The 21,731-nt window shown below is 39.9% G+C and overlaps 1 protein-coding gene and 1 long non-coding RNA gene across 7 annotated transcripts; one reads left to right on the top strand and one right to left on the bottom strand.

The window, feature by feature from the left end:
- Window positions 1–5,002: 5,002 nt before the first annotated feature.
- On the bottom strand, window positions 5,003–8,160 carry LOC147480853 (uncharacterized). 6 transcript variants are annotated; one of them, XR_015206210.1, is made up of 6 exons: window positions 7,724–8,159; window positions 7,385–7,513; window positions 6,778–6,856; window positions 6,227–6,505; window positions 5,975–6,099; window positions 5,003–5,809 (listed from the first exon to the last, which is right to left on the bottom strand). It is a non-coding gene; the product is annotated as an uncharacterized LOC147480853 (long non-coding RNA). The 6 variants fall into 6 exon arrangements; XR_015206211.1 differs by having other exon boundaries at window positions 5,003–5,297; window positions 5,443–6,099; window positions 6,227–6,350; XR_015206208.1 differs by having other exon boundaries at window positions 6,227–6,350; window positions 7,724–8,158.
- A 10,289-nt stretch (window positions 8,161–18,449) lies between these two features.
- On the top strand, window positions 18,450–19,340 carry LOC147480852 (uncharacterized). Its single transcript, XM_086578761.1, has 3 exons — window positions 18,450–18,623; window positions 18,666–19,052; window positions 19,110–19,340. The coding sequence occupies exons 1-3, from the start codon at window positions 18,450–18,452 to the stop codon at window positions 19,338–19,340; spliced, it is 792 nt and encodes a 263-aa protein (XP_086434887.1).
- Window positions 19,341–21,731: the final 2,391 nt, after the last annotated feature.

Raw genomic sequence — 21,731 nt, 5'->3', positions numbered from 1 at the left:
CGATCCGGTTGTGTGGGTGTAGTAGTCACGGGTGGTGTGACCGAACTATCTCGCGTGAATTATTTATGGGCGGATTTTGATAGTTATTATTTACCGGAAGGATACCTCTATTAGCATTATAATTATTATAACTACCTTGACCTTGTGCTTGACCTTGTCGAGGTTGCACTTGGTTGTTATAATTGTTATAATTCTGTTGACAATCCTTGTCGTGGTGGAGCTTGGTTAAACTGTGCGTTGGCCTAACATATTGATTATTGTACCCTGGAGGTGTGACGTGTTGGGTATTTCGCCAACCGAAGTTGGGATTTTGTCTCCAAGGGGCGTTAGGTTCACTATTAATTGAACAAGCCTATTAGTAGGCTATAGAAGTCTGGATGCTCAGGGCTCTAACAGAAACTACATGGATTTGAATTTACATTCATGACGGGGATACGCTTTTGTTGAACAGAAATGGCCTCTACCTTTTTAGTGAGTGATTCGATTAGAGTTTTAAGCTCGGGATCGTGTTTAATTTCAAACATACCGGCGGCCTTAACTGTATTAGAAGAACTAGCAGAGCGGTGGATATCATCACTACCCCCCTAGTTGTTATTTCGCTTAGTTTGATCCTCTCTAAAATTTATAAGCCTCAGGAGGCTCCTTTGCTTAAGAAACTACCCCATTCATTATGTCTAGGACTTCTTTATGGTGGTGTAGAAGTCCTTTAAAAAGGCGCGAACTAACGTGTCTTTCGCTAGGTTATGGTGTGGACACTCTATAAGGAGATCGGTGAAACGATTCCAAGCCTCGAAAATGATTCATGAGGATTTTGTTGAAAGAAATGAATCTTGGAAAGCATCTCATCCGTCTTTTAGGGGTGGGTAAAAATGTTCCATAAACAATTTGAACAAGTTTAGCCCACGAGTCGAAATTAGGCGTTTGGGCAATTAACCAAGACGCCGCCTTATCAGCTAAGGTGAAAGGGAATATCCTCAGTTTAATTTGTTCTGCACCAACCGTAGGATGGTGGAATGTTGTTATGACTTGTTCAATCCTACGCATGTGCTGATAAGATTTTTTATGGTCTAAACCATGAAAAACGGGTAACAAATTAAAAATATTTGGGGAGATTCGAAATCCCCCACTGGGTCCGCTAGAACGATGCAAGATTTAGGGCTATCGCTCAAGGCTTTGTAGAAGTCAGAGAGAAGAGTCTCTCCGTCTTCAGGCATTATATCAGGTTGTGTGTGTGAAATAGTAGCTAGAGGTGTAGTGGGTGGTATACTAGATAGACTTGTTTATTGATGTTGTTGTGTAATTACGTTCGGTGTTTTTGTTCTACCAGACCTTAATCTCTTACAAGGCTAAGACCAAACTTAGCTAAACACGTCAACACTCCAAACAATTCTGATATACTAGTATAAACTTCTAACAGGAGATGCGAGGTGTGGAAGAAAGGAATACGATTCGTCCTTGCTTTCGCTTATGAATAGCGTCTTGTTTACGCGTGTTCGATTGTATATAACAAGTTATAACACTAAAAACTTGAAAAATCGACGTTGAATCAAACTGTGGAAATCCCGCAAAATTCTCTCGAGGGGCACGCGGATCGCGATCAGCGGAAGTGCCCAATGTAACTTCAAGTTACGGTGTTTTAGAGGCGGTCGCTTCTCGGCTTCTCGACTTTGTCGCTCCTTTTTGCAAAGCTCCGTGCATTTTATTATTTTTTTATTTTTTCGAGGAAGTTTAATCTCAAAACGGATAAACCACGATTAGAATCGAACAAGGGTGGGTGGGTGAAATGGGACTTTAAGAAGAGTTCTTATACTACGAAAACAATGCGAAAGTGAAACTAAGATGGCAGCGGTGCCATTTGATAAAACGTAAAAATGATAGTTTACCTACGAAAAAAACTAAAACTTAAATACGTGCCTATATTTTATCAAAGATTTCGACTCTCAATCCTATTGAGATATAGTGGAGTAGATGATTCGTTCCACTCCTTGTCCTTCCGCATGCTGTGTTCTCTACGTATAAGTAATCTTAACTAAAGTCTAATGAGAGATTTACGAAATGACAACTAGACTGCGATGCAACTACCCACAAGATGCAACTAGTCGACTATTAGAACAACTATGGGAATGCTACGTCGATTCTATGATAAGGAGTTAGAGGGGGATTGATTCCACCTTAACTCGACTTAATCCTACTAACAACGAATTAATCGTCGTAATCCGAATTGAGCGCGCGCTTCGAGAACAATGGGTTACTCCTAATCCCTAATTACACATGACATTTCTACTAATTCATAACTAGCATGTGAACGATTACACCCATTCTCATGGTGAACTAATCATTTCTAGTAGTAAAAGAAAATTATGGCGACTTCTACGATAATCGAATCAAGCTTTCATCAAGGCTTCTCAACCCCCTCTAACGGAGGTTTAGCCGAGAATCATCACGCTATCATTCCCAATGGAATTCAAACAAGACATGATATAAAGATTTGAACTTTGCTTATTTAAACTCAATTGGAAACTAATCATGCAATAATTAATTGAAACTAATAATGACAAGTAATTGAATCTACGAATTGAAACTAAACAATTAATGGAAATGAAACTAGATTATCAAGAACACTATTTTATTAATCTAATTAATAATAAAACAATGATTCAAATACTAAATTAATAATCTACTTTGTTCTAAAGTAATTAATTAAACATGAAACTAGATCTAAAACAAAATATGAAAAACTAATTAATTAACTAATTGAAATTCTAAAACTAAGTTCTAAAACTAATTAATGGAGGCTAACTAATCTAGGTCTAACTATCTACCATTAACAAAGAGTCAAGCTCTTGTTTTTATACTTTCGGATCCAAAATCGTGCATGGGCTTGGAGCCATGTTTTGGTAGAAGAATCAGCCCAAAACCCATTCTTTCGGTTCAAAAGGCCTCTTTGTGAAGTTAGCTTCACAGAATTTTTGTCCACTTCTGCCTCTCGATTGGATCAAGGCTTAAACCATTGGAAAGCTCTTCCCGAGCGGTCGTTTTGACATAAGGTAGGCCCAATTCGAGGTCCGAGTCCAAAGATCGACCCCGGAAGTTCTGCTACGACTTTGTGTGTTGTTTCGCCGCGTTGACTTTTGATTTTGACCGGACTTTAGAAAGGCTTTGTCTTCTTGAATCTTGGCCTTTAATCACGAGAACTCCTTAGCAACCGACCTTTGCTCCTTTATCTCATTTGAAGTGGCACATTTCGCGCAGAATGGACTTTGAAGCTCGAAATGCATAAAACACGTGAATCGTGTCGATTAACTCTTAATTATTACTCACATAATTGGTCTAAAAGTATGATGGTTAGGTGGGCTCTTATCAATGATCACTTCGCAAAACCACGCACCATAGGTGTCACTTTGGAATAAATCTTCAAATGAATGTTCCGGTATGATACGAGGGAATGTCATCCCCAATAACTTGTTGGAAAAGATGCGAAGGATCCTAGAACAACCCTCAGAAAACTGGAAATTTTTGGTGCTCACAGGGGTCAGGGTGCAGGGTTCGCTCAAGCTATGCCTGGGATGGGCGCGGGTGGCGCTCTGGTGAAATTTGAGGTCCAGCACTTAGGAAGCGAGGGGGCGCTCACCGTTATCTGGGATGGGCGCTGGGTGGCTTCCGGGATGAAAACTGGAATTCCAGTGTTTTGGTAGCAGTAAGCTCTGGTTTGGTTTGAAGTAGTAAGCAGGCAGTCTTTCGGGGTAAGATTTTCTCGACAGAGGGCTTTAGAAGCGAAGCGCTTCGGGTTCTTGATAAGGCGAAGTCTGCAAAAGGAAAAATAAGGTAAAGTGGGAGTGAAACGTGAGAGATGAATGTGAGATATAGTTGGGGTTGTGAGTGTAGAATGAATGCAATTTTTATAAGTTTTAAATTGCTAAAACGAATCGAGAAGTTGCCAAAAAGCTTTAAGGCAATTGCCGGAAATAATAAAATTTCCAAACCCGAAAACGGAAATAACTCATATTCTTGATTCTAAGACAACCCTAATATCTTTTAGGTTGAATTGAGGATAGAAACTACTTAACTCATCGATATTTCATCATACCACAATATCTATTCATAGCGATGGCCATATCAGTCATATTCTCAACCCTCACTCCAAAACAAATTCTAAAATAGACGAACATATAAACGAATTATGCTAAGTTATTTAATATCACCCCCAAACAATTCGGGAAGGTGGGATTAATGATAACAACCACGCACAATTCAAAAATAACCAAATTATATTAAATTTTAATTCAAATAACATAAAATAACCAAATTCAAATTTAATTACTTAACTAATATCCGACTAATAAAACAATAAAAACAACTAAATAACAATGAAATACACACTACAAGAAACGGGGTCTTTTGTGACAAAAAAAAGTGTCGCTGAATATTGAAAAAACGTTACTAATTATATTCTGCGATGTTTTTTAGAGTGTCCCGCCATCATTGGTAATGATATAGTCGACAAAGATACAAAGCGATGATTTTACAACGTCGCCAAATATGAGACCTTCACCGATGATGCAAATTGTCGCTATTGCTTCCATTTTATCGCTAACTCATTTTCGTGTTCTCAATACAATAACGTCGCAAAAAATATACTTTTTGTGACGATTCCAAAATCGCGGCCATTAAGACCTTAGTAGCAACGTATCTATCGTCGGTAAAAGTTCAATTTTTTTGAAAACTTAAACATTATTAGCAATGTTATAATCGTCACTACAAGTCCAATTTAAAAAAAAAATTATGTTGTTAGCAACATTTTTAGTGTCACTAAAGCATCGTTCTAATCATCATCTATAATTGCATTTTGTGATATTTAACAACAATAAAAGTGGACACTTTTGAAATTTGTTGTTCCCCTATTTCCACAAAACTTCCTTATTTGTTTTGTATTTTCTAGTAGCATTAATGTACAATAATTAATAATAAACTTAAATAAAAGAGACTCAAAACATGAATAGTATATAATAACCAATAAAGTTTCCCATTAATATTAGCGAGTTTATAGACTTCAATAAAAACAAATACATCAATAATCCACGTCTTCCATAGATCAATCCAAATACTTGAAAAAAAAATCAAGTCGTTATACATGGTGAAAATAACAAAAGAAATCTAGCGAACATCCCCATGCATGTATCCATCTACGCTACATCCCATATATATCCATCTAAACCCCTATGCATGTATCCATCTACGCCACATCCCATATATATCCATCTAAACCGATACTTTATTTGCCAGTAAAACAAATTAATCTATGGAGGAGAAAAACAATACTCATTAATTATCTACAAACAAACATCTATAGACAAATATGACAAACATTTGCAAAAATAAAATATTATCGATTTGACCATCAAAAAGTAATCAAAAGTAAAATCCAATATGGCAGGGCACTACCTTTAAGGACAAAAATACTGCCATCTAGGAATTGAGATACTCTGTCCAGCAAAAAAAATCATGACCACCATAATAATATACTAGTTAGTTAGTACCTCCTGATGCAAAGTTAGTACAAAAATCCCTGACCTGGCATAAATGAATCAAAATTTTAAGGCCTTTAGCATACTTGGATGTGTACTTAAAAAGATTTATTTCTAATCCCTATGCTTAAATGATCATTATCATAGTCCCAACTTACTGCAACAACAATAAACACAAGATACAAAGTGTTACTGCTAGGAGACTTTCATCATGAATGTCACTCCACCCTCCAACACCTATAAAGCTACTTCCAAACATCAAACATAGATGTCCTCCACTACACCTAAAAAACGAGTTGAATTTAACAATTTAATAAAAGCAACCCAATTGAATGGAATGAAATTTCCCAGAAGAAATAACATAATGGTAACATACACACCACAGGGGGATAAGGCTTGAATATACATGGGTCTTTACAAGATAACAAAGCAAGATATGAGTATATCACCTTTGCTAATGTGTTGATTTTCTTCCCCGCTATATTCTTCTGGATCTTCTGAGATTCAAAGAACCTGTGTTTTGCATCAATATCTTCCATAACAGGCGAGGATTCCATATTGGGTATGGGTGACTCTTTCAGATCATCAGTATTATCATGTTAGAGACGCTAAGAAAGACAGTAGGCCAAAAGGAACTGGATACAAATCAAATGATGACTAAAAGAGAAAGTTGTTAGCAAAGAAACCATACTAAAGGATACAGAGGAATATGTTCATGCATTCACACAAGAAGAACCTCATTTGGATATCTGCAGAGTCTTCAAGTTGTAAAAACGTTTCGTTACAAATCTTCTCTCAAGTTCTCTTATAAATTCCCAAAAGAACCTACAATCACATACAACAAATCAAAATTGAAGCATCAAATCTCAATTAAAAGAAACCTACCATGAATTTTGAACTGAAAAATTATAAATCGACACAAAAAATTTGACCCATTTAATATAAGTGTGAACAGAGAAACCCCTTGACTTGATAAGCCCCTGAAAGAATAGAACACTTAAATCCATAATGAGAGTAAATAAAAGTAAGTATCAAAGGCAAGAGTACTCAAAAGGGTTAGCAGAAACAGAGTGAAATCTCATGATGAAAAAACTAGATAACCAGTGAAATAAAAAGTCCAGCATACTACTTGTTCTCTTAACGAAATTGTGATCCAATTTTATTCATCAAAGTTTTCAAATAAAATGATGATGTGAGAAAATTAATACTTATTACTAATTTTTTTCTGGAGCAGCAGCAGATCGCGACTTACCAATAAACCATATAGCAGCTGCTAGGAAATGAATGGATGTGAGTATAAGAGCAGTCTTCCTCCAGTTGTTAATTTGATCCTGCATGACACGCAAAATATTTATTCGGTTAAAAAACAGATCATAGATGTTAATGAGCAAACAATTAATCTATCACCTAATTGGTTGAAAATGCCATTAATTACACTATATGTGCATCTCTACATAAATCATGTGAAGGCATGTGAAAAAAGAAAAGCACATTTTATCTTTGACCGTCGAGTGTATGTTCATGTTAAATGATTTTACACATCCAAATCACATTTTACGATATCTATATCTATATATCAAGGTAACTGCACATTCTAGGAATTGAGAAAATTTTGATAAAAGTAACCGATACCTTGATGTCCTCTCAATATCACGAGCCACTACCCTAGTATGCAGACGATCAAATTTTTCAAGGCAATCAGTTCACAGACAACTAGAAGGTGATTAAGTGGATTTAACTCTAGGCAACTAAAATGACATGGTCATAAGATCATCAATGCTAGTCTAAGGACCTATATTCAACAAGCAACACTAGTTACTCAGTTCATGAAAATAATAGGGGTTGAGACAACAAATAACCTGGAGTTCACCAACTAGTGGTGAAGAAGGAACATCTCCAAATATGTGGATACAAATTGTTGAAACAGCGATAGACAAGGGTCTCAAACTGGGTTTAACACAATGGAGACAGACAAAGTTTATAGGAGCCTGCAAAAGACGAAATAAATGAATTATAATAAAACCAAGTTTTGGAATTTCAAGCTGCTACTTTGTATTGATAGCCCAACAACAATTATTTTAAGATTTGTTTTCTGATTGTACACATATAGGTAAAGACCGGCTGAATAAGATCATCTAAATTTCATTGAATGAATTTTTAGATATTGCAAATCCAGTTATTAAACGAAATAACATAACCTGAAGGATCCCGATCTGACCATACCGGTGGGTTGTGCTATCACACAACTTGGCTGTTATTATGTTATTTGTGTTATACTCAACCGCTGATTAGGACTGTTAAAGACCTAAACTTGTCCTGATTTTGTTTCTGGTTGATTATGCTCTGGTGAAGTAGAATTTATTTTTCCTTGCTACTGCTTGTCATATTGGTTGGTGTACGTGGGCTATTTTTAAGGGCTAATTCTCCTCACCGTTTTGGTAAAGCTACAAATTAATGTGAAAACTTGCTCTGTCTCTCTCTCAGTAATTCACCGGTGCAGGAAGGAAGGTTATTTGGTAATTGTTGGTTGAGGCGAGGCTCTTCACGTTTGTTTCCGTCAAGAGAGAGAAGGAGAGATGTGTGTGGGTTGCTAGGTTTTCTTTTTCTTTTCTTTTTTCTTTTTGCCTTAGTTCTTTTATAAAAAATTTCAAAAAATATGGGTGCTAGATATCGAAAAAATAGGCGGCAGATGTCAAACTAGAAACTTTGAGTGGGTTGGAAAACTTCGCACCCAAAATTTTTGTCCATATCTTCGTCGTTTGTGCTTCTAATTTTTCAATTTTATCAATACCATTGGCGACAATTAGTAGCTTCACGCAAAAGAAACTTCAAGCGACGCTTTTTGAGAACGTCGGGAATACACTATTATCACTGACGCTAGAAACCACAAGAAATCACCGTAATGAATAAAAAGTTATTTCTGACGGTCCTTCCGTCGCCAAAAAGATTTTTCTTCTTTTAATATTTTGTAAATTTTTTAATAAGACTTTCGGCAACGTAAAAAGCGTCGCAAAAAAATTATTATCAAAAGTAAAACAATGTATAAATGGCGACGTTCTTAACGTCATCAAAAATGACTTTTAGCAACGTTTTTCTATTGTCACTAAAAGTTTTGTCGCTAAAAAACCAATTTGTTGTAGTGACAAAATTATTCGAACACCTAGCCATGTGATGAAGAAGGGCTCTGAGATGGAGATTGGTCATGGGATGAAGAAGGGCCCGATCCATTCGTTCTTTGGCGACGATGCTCATGCCTCTCAGACTCATCTGAAACAGAACCCTCCAAGGGTGACATGCGTCGTAGAATCTCTACTTGAAACAAACGTTGTGCTTCCATCTCAGCCTTTATTGCTGTATACTGGGCCTGGTGACGCTGGTGGATATTCTCCATGTTAATCAAGATATCTTCCTGACCCTTTTCGAGTATTCCAAAACTCGTGTTAAGGTTCGTTTGTTTATTTCGAACTATAATCTGTCTATCTCGTATATCTTCACAAATAGCATAAATGCAACGCACGCTAGTATGCAACACTGACATGCATTCTGAATCAGACATACACCTCTCCAAGGCATCTTCATCCAACCATGTCATGTCCTCCCGTTCCTCATCCGAATCCACTACCTATCCTCCGGCAACATCCAAGTCTTTTGGATACACTCCTTATAACTACTTTCATTTGCATGCAATTTCAACATTATCCGCTCAGTTCTTGGTTTATTCCCCCAAGACAACATTATCTTCGTAATTAAAACAGGAATGGTGCGATACTCTTCCCAACTCCTCTAATCATATTTAGCAAAAACTTGAGGATATAGAATTCATATCTCTTTTCTTACAATATCCAGAGAACGTGCAGACATCTGAACCTGATGTCGCTCACTTTCTCCTTCCCAGTGACGTTCTTACCAATCCACCGAAGCTCTGACCCGGTTGGTTGCCAGAGATGAAGAGACGACCGCCGAGCACAATGAGAAGTCGTATTATATTGACCCTCCATAAGGGTGTCATTCATCAACGCAGTAACACCAGTATACTGGGATTCCTGCACGGTGGCTTCTATGTGGTGTCCAGGCGTAATGTCTAAAATTTCAGCCAACTCCTCTTTCGATAATTCTCTCCGAGTCCCAGCCACTTTTATGAAAATTTTGTGATCGGCTAACTCTCTCTTCTTATAGAACTGTTCGACCAAATCGGAGTGGTAGAAATCATCTGTCGAGTACCACAACCGATTCCAACCCCTGCTAATCATCTCATCACCGTAAAACGGCGTGAAGTGGTCGGCCGTAAATGCTTGTTTTGGCAACAACCTTCGTCTTTGAGCCATTGATATCTTAGAACGATTTGGGGTTTAAAAGGACTGTGGGAATGGAGTTTGAGGCTCCCTTACTAACAAAACAGTAGTGGTGGCGCGGTAGTTCGAATTTCGTTTGGTTTTGGGTGATTTTCGGTGGTGGAATTATTTTTTATGGGATTGGTGGAAGAGTGTTTTGGAGAAGAATCGAAGTTGGAATTGTATTGTGGGTGTGGGTGTGGGTGTATTGAGGTTTATTTTTATTGTTATTTTTGGTTAGGTTTTTAAATTTGGAAATGGCGGAATTGGAAAGAATCGCGATTCAGTTTGTTTTGGAGGAAGGAGACGCACGCGCGTGCGTTGGGCCCAAGCCCAAATTGATTTTCCGATTTTTGTCGATTTTTCGCGCAACTTTAAACTAAAATTTCCGCTTCGTTACCGGTCCGATTTATGCGAATGAGATATAGAAATGATCAGGAGAGAATTTCCCATCTAATGATCCATAAAACACTATATTCCGACCGTGGGTGACATATAAAAAGATGAAAAATACCTCGAAGTGCGTGCATGACGTAAGTTATGCAAACGAATGAAATCTAACTTAATATAAAATGTCAATCCAAATCGTAATACCATTAAACGGTCTAACCAACACAACTGGAGAGTTGAACAATCCAAGATGGAACGAACACCCCACCCCCAAACAAATTTTAGACACAGAGTTGAGAAATTTTGTTTTTTTAAAAGTGAGTACGTCTTTTAAAGTCAGATTCCTGAGACTTCTCAATTTACTATGGTTGTGATTTTAACGATTTTTAATTTTTTATGAATAAAAGTTAATATAAGAAAAACAAAAAAGCAACAAATGCCTAATTCACACCATAGAAGAACATGGCTAAAAAACCGAGAAAACATGCAAGAGTGGAAAACGTGAATTATGTTGACCGTGGACTTAAGATCCGGTACTTACAGCCACACACTCCATAGGGAGGGTCCGGTTACCTGAATGGTGCACTTATCAGTATACGGAAGTGATAGGAAGTACATCAGACAACCAAATGAGTCGTTTATAGTCAGATACGCGAGACTTTAACAAATAACTGGATATATATATTAATACCTTGCAGTTTTTATATATCAACAACCTAAAGAGTTGTGGGTCTTTCCAGAAATAAATAACATGGAATTCACCCCCAAACATAATCAGGCACCAAGATTTCCTACGGTACAACCTAGTGGAATTAAAACAAAGTCTGATAGACCTAGAACGTAACCGAGCATGCACCTTCTTATTCATATTTGAACGAGAGGTTGTCCAAGTGAATGAGTGTGAAAAAATGGATGGTTTTGGAAGATATGGTGGATAAGGATAAGTATTAGAAGGAAATAATGGAAAGAATGAGAATGTGGGTTTAGCACAAAACTCATTCATGGTGTAGGTAGGAACTGTCTCCATTCTGAAAATGTAGGTGTCATGTGCCTTTTCTTTGGGAATTATATTCGTATTAGGCGGATTTAGAAAATCATTAAACACAGAAGAAATAAGAGGGTCAAGTGCAAACTCCAGGTTCTTTTGAAAAGGTGTAGGATGGGGTACATTGATGGAAGGGGAATGATGTGAGGTGGGTGAATGATTATCAATAGGAGGGGACTCTCGAGGTGGCGGAGAAGAGTTGCAAAAGAGTTGAAGGAAATCTTCCTCAATTCCCTCCACGTCCAAGGAGTCCTTATTAAAGTTGGAACGTCCAAAGGAAAGGAATTTGTGCATCTGATTATTTGGAAACGTGGTTTTGACATAATCATGAGCTAAAATCTTGATCATACTAACCTCTCTATTGATATTGGTATCAGGAACCTGTGTGATCGGTTTAAATACATTGACCTCAGCGGAAAGATGGCCAAAAGATAAGGACATCGAACCATCGCGGCAATTTATAAGCGCGTTGGCAGTTGCCAAGAAGGGGCGCCCTAAAATGATCGGGACAACGTCGTTAGCGACTTCTGTATCGAGGACAACAAAATCCGCAGGATAGTAGAAATCTTGAACCTTAACCAACGCGTTTTCCACTACACCCTTAGGATACTTGATAGACCTATCAGCTAATTGCAACGTCATTGTTGTAGGTTGCATTTCTTGTAGACCTATTTCTTTATATAAATAGTAAGAGAGTAAGTTAACACTTGCCCCCAGGTCTAAAAAAGCAGTGGTCGTATGAGTATCTTCTAAGGTGCATTGTACAGTAGGACGAACAGGGTCCTTGTACTTAACTATTCCATTATGTTCTGATAAAGTTGGAACCTGTTCATTGAGAAAGGCGTCTTTTAGAATATTTGTCCTACTCCTAGTAATGCACAACTCCTTAAGAAACTTAGCGTGGTGAGGTAATTTTTTAATTGCGTTTAGAAAGGGTAGGTTAATCGTTAGATTTTTGAAAACATCCCTAATCTCGTCAAAGTTTGTATCTCTTTTTAACATAGCTAATTTCTGGGGAAACGGTGGTTTCTTACTATGTTTAGCGTATGGTTCTACTGGATATCTAACCTTTGCTTTTTGCTTCTTAGGTTGTGGTTTAACCGGTACCTCTCAGGGGTAGGATCTTCAGTTTCTGTTTCGGTATCTAGTATAATATCTGGTGTAGGAACTCCTTGTGGGGTAACTATAGACATAGTTACTTTGTTATCCACCACTTTGCCTGAACGGAGAGTGCTGATGGAATTTATCTCTCCTACGTTTGCAATTTCGTTACTAGTATTACTGTTTACTTCAAAGGCTGTGTTTGGTGTTTTAAGATTAGGTATTGTTTGTCCTGGAAACACACCTTTAGGTTGCACTTTATCTTGAGCTAACTGCTGTAAGGAAAGTTGGATGGCTTGTAAAATCTGTTGTTGAGATTGTATAAAGGTATCAAAACGATCCGGTTGTGGAGTAGTATTTGCTACTGGTTGTGTGACAGGAACTATGTCACGTTGATTATTAATGAATGGATTTTGGTAGTTATTATTTATCGGAACAATACCTCTATTAGCATTATAATTATTATTGTTATAATTATTATAATTACCCTGACCTTGTGCTTGACCTTGTCGTGGTTGAGCTTGGTTATAATTGTTTGTTTGCCTAACATTTGGGTTAAACAACCTTGGAGGTTGTTGATTATTCCGCCAACCGAAGTCGGGGTTTTGTCGCCAAGCTGCGTTAGGTTCGCTATTAATAGAACAAACGTTATCTTGTTGTGATTGTTGTTGCATATAAGCGAAAGGACAATAGGAGTCGGGATGCTCTGGACTTAAACAGAAATTACATGGATTGGAGTTAACATTCATGATGGGGATAGGCGTTTGTTGAACAGAAATAGCATCTACCTTTTTAGTTAGAGATTCGATTAAATTTTTAAGTTCCGGATCGGGTTTCATCTCAAACATACCGGTGACCTTTACTGTTGTAGAAGAACTAGCGTTGCGGGAGATATCTTCACTACCCCCCCCAGTTATTATTACGCTTAGTCTGATCTTCTAAAAATTTATAAGCTTCTGAGGCTCCTTTACTTAAGAAACTACCCCCATTCATTATGTCAAGGACTTCTTTATGGTGGTGTAGAAGTCCTTTGAAAAAGGCACGAACTAACGTATCTTTCACGAGGTTATGATGTGGACACTCTATAAGTAGATCAGGGAAGCGATTCCAAGCCTCTGAAAATGATTCATGAGGATTTTGTCGAAAGAAATGAATCTTGGAAAGCATTTCATCTGTCTTCAGTGATGGGTAAAAATGTTCCATGAATAGTTGAACAAGTTTAGCCCACGAGTCCACAGAATTAGACGCTTGGGCAGTTAACCAAGACGCCGCCTTATCGGCTAAGGTGAAGGGAAATACCCTTAGTTTAATTTGTTCAGTACCTACCGTAGGATGGTGGAATGTAGTAAGGACTTGGTCAATCCTACGCATGTGCTGATAGGGCTTTTCATGGTATAACCCATGAAAAACGGGTAACAAATTAAATATATTTGGGGATTCGAAATCCCCATCGGGTCCGGATATAACGATGCAAGATTTAGGGCTACCGTTCAAGGCTTTGTAAAAGTCAGAGAGAGGAGACTCTCTTTCTTCAGCCATTACTTCAGGTGGTGTGTGTGGTATGCTAGCTAGAGGTGTAGTGAGTGGTATACTAGAAAGACTTGTTTGTTGCCGTTGTCGGTTAATTACGTTAGGTGTTTTTTTTCGGCCCGACCTTAATCTCATACAAGGCTAAGACCAATATTAATGAAACACAACAACATTCCAAACAATCCTGATATGCTAGTATGAACCTCTAACAGAAGATGAGAGGTGTGGAAGAAAATAGTACCTGAAAGTCTCATTGCTTCGCTTATGAATAACGTCTTGTTTTGCGTGCTCAGTGTATATAACAAGTTAGAACATTGAAAACTTTGAAGAAATGGAAGTTTGAAACAAACCTGTGGAAATCGGGCAGTTTCAGCAGAGGGCGCGGGTGCGCTCTGAATATGCCTAGGCAGGGCGCAGGGTCGCTTCAGCAAAAGGTAGGATTCCAGCGTGTGGGGCAGGTTAGGTGGGCCACCAAAAGGTGGGATTCAGCGTGCGGGGCTGGGCGCCCACTTCCGTTTGCCTTTGGCGCAGTGCGCTTCGAAAGTAATTTTTCGTGGAAACTTGCAAAAGCAAAACGCACAACCACAATGAGAATCCAAACAAGGGTGGGTGGGTTATGGGACTTTGAAAAACTATCAAGTCTACAGAAAACAATACTAAAGAGTACTAAGATGGCAGCGGCGCCATTTGATAAATGTAAAATTGAATAATTTACCTACGAAATGAACGATGAAACTCAAAACGCAAGTGAAACTAAACTTAATTACGCGTTGCTATCAAAGATTTCTATACTCTCAATTCTATTGAAATAGAGTGGAGTAAAAAGTTCGTTCCACTCTTAGTTCTTTAGCATTCAAGTTTCCTAGATTGACTAATCTATTCAAAGTCTAATGAGAGCAATGGTGGGAATTATACTACGATGTGAATTAAAACTAGACGTAATATAAAGATTATAACTTTATTAAATTTAACTAAACAATAATTGAATTCTAAATTAATAACTAAGAATTGAATAATAACAACTGAAATTAGATCTAACAATTTTAAATGACAAAATCAAAATGAACAAGAAATAACTATTTTATTTATCTAATCAATGAAGAACTATGATCTACAAGCTATTTTAATGGCTACTTTCTATTCTAAGCTATCTAACTATATCCTTCTTAAGAGCTAAGTCTTTTTTATGTAAAGGAGGAGACAAGATCCACAATTTCGTGCATGGGCTGAGGTCTCATGTTTTGGGCCTGAAAATCGAGCCCAAAGCCCAATTTCTTCAGTCCACAGAGCCTATTTCAGTTGGCTTTGACTTCAGCAGATGTTTCGTCCACTTCTGCTCCTCTGATTAGGTCAAGGCTTGGACCATTGGAAAGCACTTTCCGAGCCGGTCGTTTTGACATAAGGTAGGCCCAAATCCGAGGCCTAAGTAAAAAGATATGGTCTTCGGAAGTTCTGCTAACTTGTGCACTATTTCTGCCCGTGTTGACTTTTCAGCTTTTGACCGGGCTTCGTAAAGGCTTGTCTCCTTGAATATTGGCCTTTATCACATAACTTCTTAGCAACCAACCCTTTGCTCCTTTATGTCGCCAAAGTGGCACATTTTTGCACATAATTGAGTTCCATGCCTGAAATACATAAAAACACGTAATTAGCATTAACTCTTATTTATTACTCGCATAATTGGTATAAAAGTAGTATTATTAAGGAGTTACAACTACAGTTTTGGGCTCTTATCAACCACACAAGAGGAAATGGAGCGTGGGGATCAGGCAGTGAGGTGGAAGGGGAAAATGAAGAGTACCAGAACCGGGGTGAAGATCCAATAGAGGGCATCACGCTGGAGGTAGTACAGGCAATGATTGAGAAGGATAGAGAAGTGAACCGTGCGGCTGAGAAAGTGAACCAAAGTGCCGCTCAAAAGGAAGTTGCTAACCTCAATAAGAATCCGCTGGCATATTCGATATGGAATTCGGAGTTGCCTAAGAGATTTAGTCAACCAAGATTTGAAAGGTATGATGGGAAGGGCGACCCAACAGATCATCTGCATCACTTTAGGCAGCAGATGCCATTATGGCAGGAAAGTAAGTATGATGGACTGCGCCGTATGATGTTCCCTGCCAACCTTAAGGGGGGAGCCTCGGATTGGTATTATCGGTTGTCTTCACGAAGCATCAGTAAATTTGAAGAGCTGGAGCGTGCCTTTGTGGATCATTTCATCCACCAGAAAAGGAGGGTTGTGGATATCGCGGCCTTATTCAACATTAAGCAGAGGTCTGTGGAATCGTTAAGGGAATTTCTATGTAGATTCAAAGAAGAGACCCTAAGAGTGGAGAATCTGGATGAACATACAGCGGTCATTGCTTTTAGCACGGCTTGAGGCAGGGAACTAGAGTCCACGAGTCAGTGTCTAAAATAGAAATCACCACTTTGCATGCTCTATACCCAAAGGTAGAAAAATATATTCGGTACGAGGACATAATGCAAAGAAATGCGAGAGAACAAAAGAAATCTGGAAAGGCAGTACAGGCTGTAAATAGGGATGATCGAAAAGATAGAGGTAGGAGAGAAGAAAGAGAGGGGGGATCCTACCGAGGGGAGAATCGTGAACCTGAAAGAACTGGGGATCGGGGTAGGAGAGATATTCGCGAAAGGAAGCCATACTGCGAGGTAGAACAGACTCCTCTTAACCGGCCATTAAAGGAAATCTTGCCATTGATCAAGGGGTTGCAGCATTATGAAGGACCGCGGAATACTCCTGGAGAGATAGAGGGGAAACCATTTTGCGCCTATCATAAGATTAGGAACCATGCCACAAACAAGTGTTATGCTTTGAAGTGGCTGGTGGAAAGAATGATTGAGAAGGGGATGCTCAGAGAATTTGTCGCGGAGGTTCGTCAAGATGAGAGAGTGCAGGCTCTTGCCAGGATCTTAGTAACTATAAATGTCATTTACAGTGGAGAGACACTTGGAAGAAATGCACACCGAGACAAGATAAGAAAGACGGTGAGCTTACAGCAGGTAAATGAGGTGGCGAGCACACCACGGTTAGTTGTGGAAACCGCGATGGGTGAGGGAAACATAATGTTCACCCCAAAAGACTTGGAATCAGTGGTTTCGCCGCATGAGGATGCTTTAGTGATTACCATAGCAATGAGTAATTATCTAGTGAAGCGGGTGTTGATAGACTGCGGAAGTTCGGTGGATCTGTTATTTAAAGGGGCCATGGAAGAGATGAATATCGATAAAGATCAGTTAAAGGCTCCTCAGACCAATATGTATGGCTTTAACGGTAGCATGACAGAGCCCATGGGAGAGTTAACACTACCAGTAACAGCAGGTCCGACGACGGTATTCACCAGGTTTATGGTGGTGGATACTGGGTCCCAATATAATGCCATTCTGGGGAGAAGATGGATCCATGAAATGAAGGTCATTCTGTCGACATATTACCAGATGATTTGCTTCCCCACGAAGGGGGGGATGTACGAAATAAGGGGGGATCAAGTGGCCGCGCAGAACATACATCAGGTGACAGTAAAAAATATGGTCCGCGGAATAGGAGGGGAGAAGTTGACACACAAGCAAGGAGCAGCATAGCAATTACAGGAGGCAGATTCGACTGAAGGGTACGAACCTCCTCTGGGACCGAAAACTTTGGATGAACTGGAGGTTGTGAACCTGGGAGTAGGAGAGGAAGAGAAGTTTACATCGGTAGGGTCAGACTTGCTTGAGGAATGGAAAATCAAGCTAGTACAATTGCTAACAGAGAATTCGGATATATTTGCATGGGCAATTGAAGATATCACAGGGATAGACCCAGAGTTTGCTTGTCATCGCTTGCATATGAAGGAAGACGCGAAGCCTGTAAGACAAAATATGAGAAGTGTAAGGCCCAAATACGCGGAGGGGATTCATGAGGAGGTTATACGGCTGAAAGGTGCGGGGATAATCAGGGATGTGGAATGCACGGAATGGCTGTCAAATGTGGTCGCGGTTCCAAAAAAGAACTGGAAAGTCAGAATGTGTGTAGACTTCACAGATGTTAATAAAGAGTGTCCAAAATACTGTTATCCTATGCCGCAAGTGGATGAGTTAGTAGACAGAACTGCTGGTTTCAAGGTGTTCTCTTTCATGGATGCATCCATGCGATATAATCAGGTCGCGATGTTCGGCCCAGATCAGGAAAAGACAACCTTCGTGGTGGAAGGAGGTATTTACTGTTATACAAGAATGCCTTTTGGTTTAAAGAATGCGGGGGCTACATTTCAGCGTTTAGGGGAAAAAATGTTTGAAGACAAGATTAGGAAGGATATGGAGATATATATTAATGATATGGTGGAAAAAAGCATGTCATAAGAAGAACATTTGAGGGGACTCCAAGAAACTTTTCACATACTGTGGAGGCATAAGCTAAAACTCAATCCCGAGAAATGCACATTCGGGGTAACTTCTGGAAAGTTCTTGGGTTATATAGTTACTTACCGCGGAATAAAGGCGAATCCTGAGCAGATTAGATCATTGGTAGAGATGTCGTCCCCTCAGAATGTGAAAGAGGTGCAGCGGTTGGCAGGACGAGTAGCGGCATTGAACATATTTATTTCTAAATCATCGGACAAATGCAGACCGCTGTTTCGTTTGTTGAGGAAAACGCCAAATTTCCAATGGACCGCTGAATGTGAAGAAGCCTTTCAGGAGTTGAAGGTTTATTTAGGACAAGCACCTTTACTGTCGTGACCGGAATAGGGAGAGAAATTGTATCTGTATTTGGGGGTTTCCGAGTATGCGATAAGTTCAGTCCTCATGCGAATTGTAGAAAAAGTAGAGAAGCCAGTGTACTTTCAGAGTAAAACTATGCTAGATGCGGAGACGCGATACAGTAGGATCAAGAAGTATGCATTGGCTTTGATATTTTCTGCGTTAAAGTTGAAGCCTTATTTCGAGGCTCATTCAGTGGTGCTGATAACAAATTTGCCCCTCAAGCAAGCGTTGAAGGCAGAGAAATCAGGCAGAATGCTAAAATGGGCGGTGATGCTTAGTTGTTACGAAATCCATTATCAGATCAGAACGGCAGAAAAGACGCAAGCCATGGCAGAGTTCCCAGCCGAGGATCCAACTTGGGGAGAGGAAATGGTCATGGAATAGGAGGGGGAACTTAAACGTGATCCCTTGGATCCTTGGGATTTGCAGAATGGATGGAGAGTATTTGCGGATGGATCTGCTACAGATACGGGGAGTGGAATTGGCGTTGTTCTGGTGACTCCGGAGAGCACGAGGCTGGAATTGTCAATGAAACTGGGATTTGCAGCTTCTAATAATGAGTCTGAATATGAAACAGTAATAGTAGGTTTGGATTTGGCACAAGATCTGGGAGTAAGCGAATTATCAGTGTACTCGTACTCTAACTTGGTTATTTGTTAGATGAATGGGGGGTTCGTGGCGCGCTGCCCATGGATGGCGCGATATCTGGAGGTCCTACAAAGAAAAGCTGGCCAGTTCAAAAAGATTCAGTTCACCCATTTAGGCCGCGGTGAAAATAGACACGTTGACGCCTTAACATATGTAGTTGCAGTGCTTCCAAGAACAGAGGGTCGGTCAATTGAAGTGAGGGTGTTGAACAAACCGAGTACATCAGAAGAGGAAGGTGTATGGCTTATAGTTGAGAAGGAAACAGATTGGATGACACCTATAAATTTTTTCTTGATGGGAGTGGAGATAGAGAATAAACAGGAGAAACGAAGGATGGAGCAAGTAAGTCAAAGATACGTTCTATTAGATGGGGATTTGTACAGGAAAAGTTTCAGTGGACCACTGTTAAGGTGTATAGGGCCTCAGCAGGTGCAAGAAGTCCTAGCCGAGGTACATGAAGGTGATTGCGGAAGTCACTCCGCTGGGCGAACAACTACCCACAGATTGATATCTCAGGGATATTTTTGGCCCCACATGAAGAGAGATGCGACAGAGTATGCCACAACATGTGAAAAATGCCAAATATTTGCACAACTCATACATTCTCCAGCTGAGCCGCTGCACAATGTGTTTAGTCCATGGCCATTCGCCATGTGGGCATTGGATATAGTTGGGCCCTTGCCCATGGCCAGCGGCAAAAGAAGATTTATGGTGGCTGCAACTGATTATTTTACCAAGTGGGTGGAGGGAGTGGCATTACAGCAAGTCAAAGAAGAGAATGTGAAAAAGTTCCTTTGGGAGAACATCATATGTAGATTCGGATTGCCATACACTATCATAGCAGATAATGGAACACAATTTACTCGGGGAAAGGTGCGCAAATTCCTTCAAGCCTACAAGGTGAAACAAGGGTTCTCGGCACCATACAATCCAGAGGGAAATGGGCAAGCGGAATTATCAAACAAAATTTTCATGGACAATCTAAAGAGAAAGTTGGAGGACAGGAAGGGAGCTTGGGTCAATGAATTGAATCATGTTTTATGGGCTTATCGTACCACACCGCGAACATCCACAAACGAATCACCATTCGCTATGGCATATGGGGTAGAGGCAGTTATACCTGTGAAAATGATAGAGCAAACGACAAGAACCAGAGCTGTGGAAATGGGGCTAAATGAGAAGATATTAGCCATTGAGTTGAATGTCATCGAGGAAAAAAGGGATATAGCTCGCATGCGATTGAAGGAGTACCATCGAAAGTTACAAAGACACTATGATAGATGAGTAAAGCCGCGAACATTCATGGTTGGAGATTTGGTACTGCAAAGAGTTACCCCAGCCACCAAGAAAGAGAATGACGACAAACTGGGACCAAACTGGGAAGGACCATATGTCGTGACAGAGAAAGGAACTTCAGGAACATACAAGATTAAGACGTCAGCAGGGGAAGCGATTGAGAAACCATGGAACATCAGAATGTTGAAGAAATTCCATGAAAGAAGCAGTGTTTAAATTTCCAACGGGATAAGAAAAGCCTTTATGTATATAGAGTGATAAGAAAATGTATTGTGTTTCTAATTCTAAGTCAATGAAATAAAGACGCATTTATTCCAATCATAGCATGAATACTGGTGGATCAAAGACAGCGGGGCGGGGGGAGGAAACCTTCGCAGACTAAACGTCTAAATCAAACTGGGGGCAAATTGAGCTGCCCCCATCTGGCTTCACAACTGATCAAAGACAGCGGGGGGGACGAGCCCTTCGTGGACTAGCGTCCGAATCAAACTGGGGGCAAATTGAGCTGCCCCCATCTAGCTTTATAGCTGATCAAAGACAGCGAAGGGGAGGAGCCTTTCGCGAACTAAACGTCCGAATCAAATTAGGGGCAAATTGAGCTGCCCACACATGGCTACGGTGATCAAAAAGACAGTGGGGGGAGGAGCCCTTTGCAGACTAAACGTTCGAATCAAATTGGGGGCAAATTGAGCTGCCCCCATCTGGCTTCACCTGGTGATCAAAGACAAGGGGGGCCGCTTCAGCGGACTAAACGTCCGAATCAAACTTGGGACAAATTGAGCTGCTCCCATTTGGCTTCACAGCTGATCAAAGACAGCGGGGGGAGGAGGAGCCCTTCGCAGACTAAACATCCGAATCAAACTAGGGGCAAATTGAGCTGCCCCCATCTGGCTTCACAGCTAATCAAAGACAGCCGGGGGGGAGGAGCCCTTCGTGAACTAAACATCCAAATCAAACTGGGGGCAAATTGAGTTGCCCCCATCCGCTTTTACTGGTGATCAAAGAGGGGGAGGAGCCCTTCGCGAACTAAACGTCAGAATCAACTTGGGGGCAACCCTGACTAGCTTCACAGCTAACCAAAGAGAACGAGGGGATTAATCCCTTCGC

Source organism: Coptis chinensis, chromosome 8, assembly GCF_015680905.1.
Source record: "Coptis chinensis isolate HL-2020 chromosome 8, ASM1568090v1, whole genome shotgun sequence".
NCBI lineage: Eukaryota > Viridiplantae > Streptophyta > Magnoliopsida > Ranunculales > Ranunculaceae > Coptis > Coptis chinensis.
The sequence above is the reverse complement of the archived record's forward strand: the minus strand, read 5'-3'. Positions and strand labels throughout refer to the sequence as shown.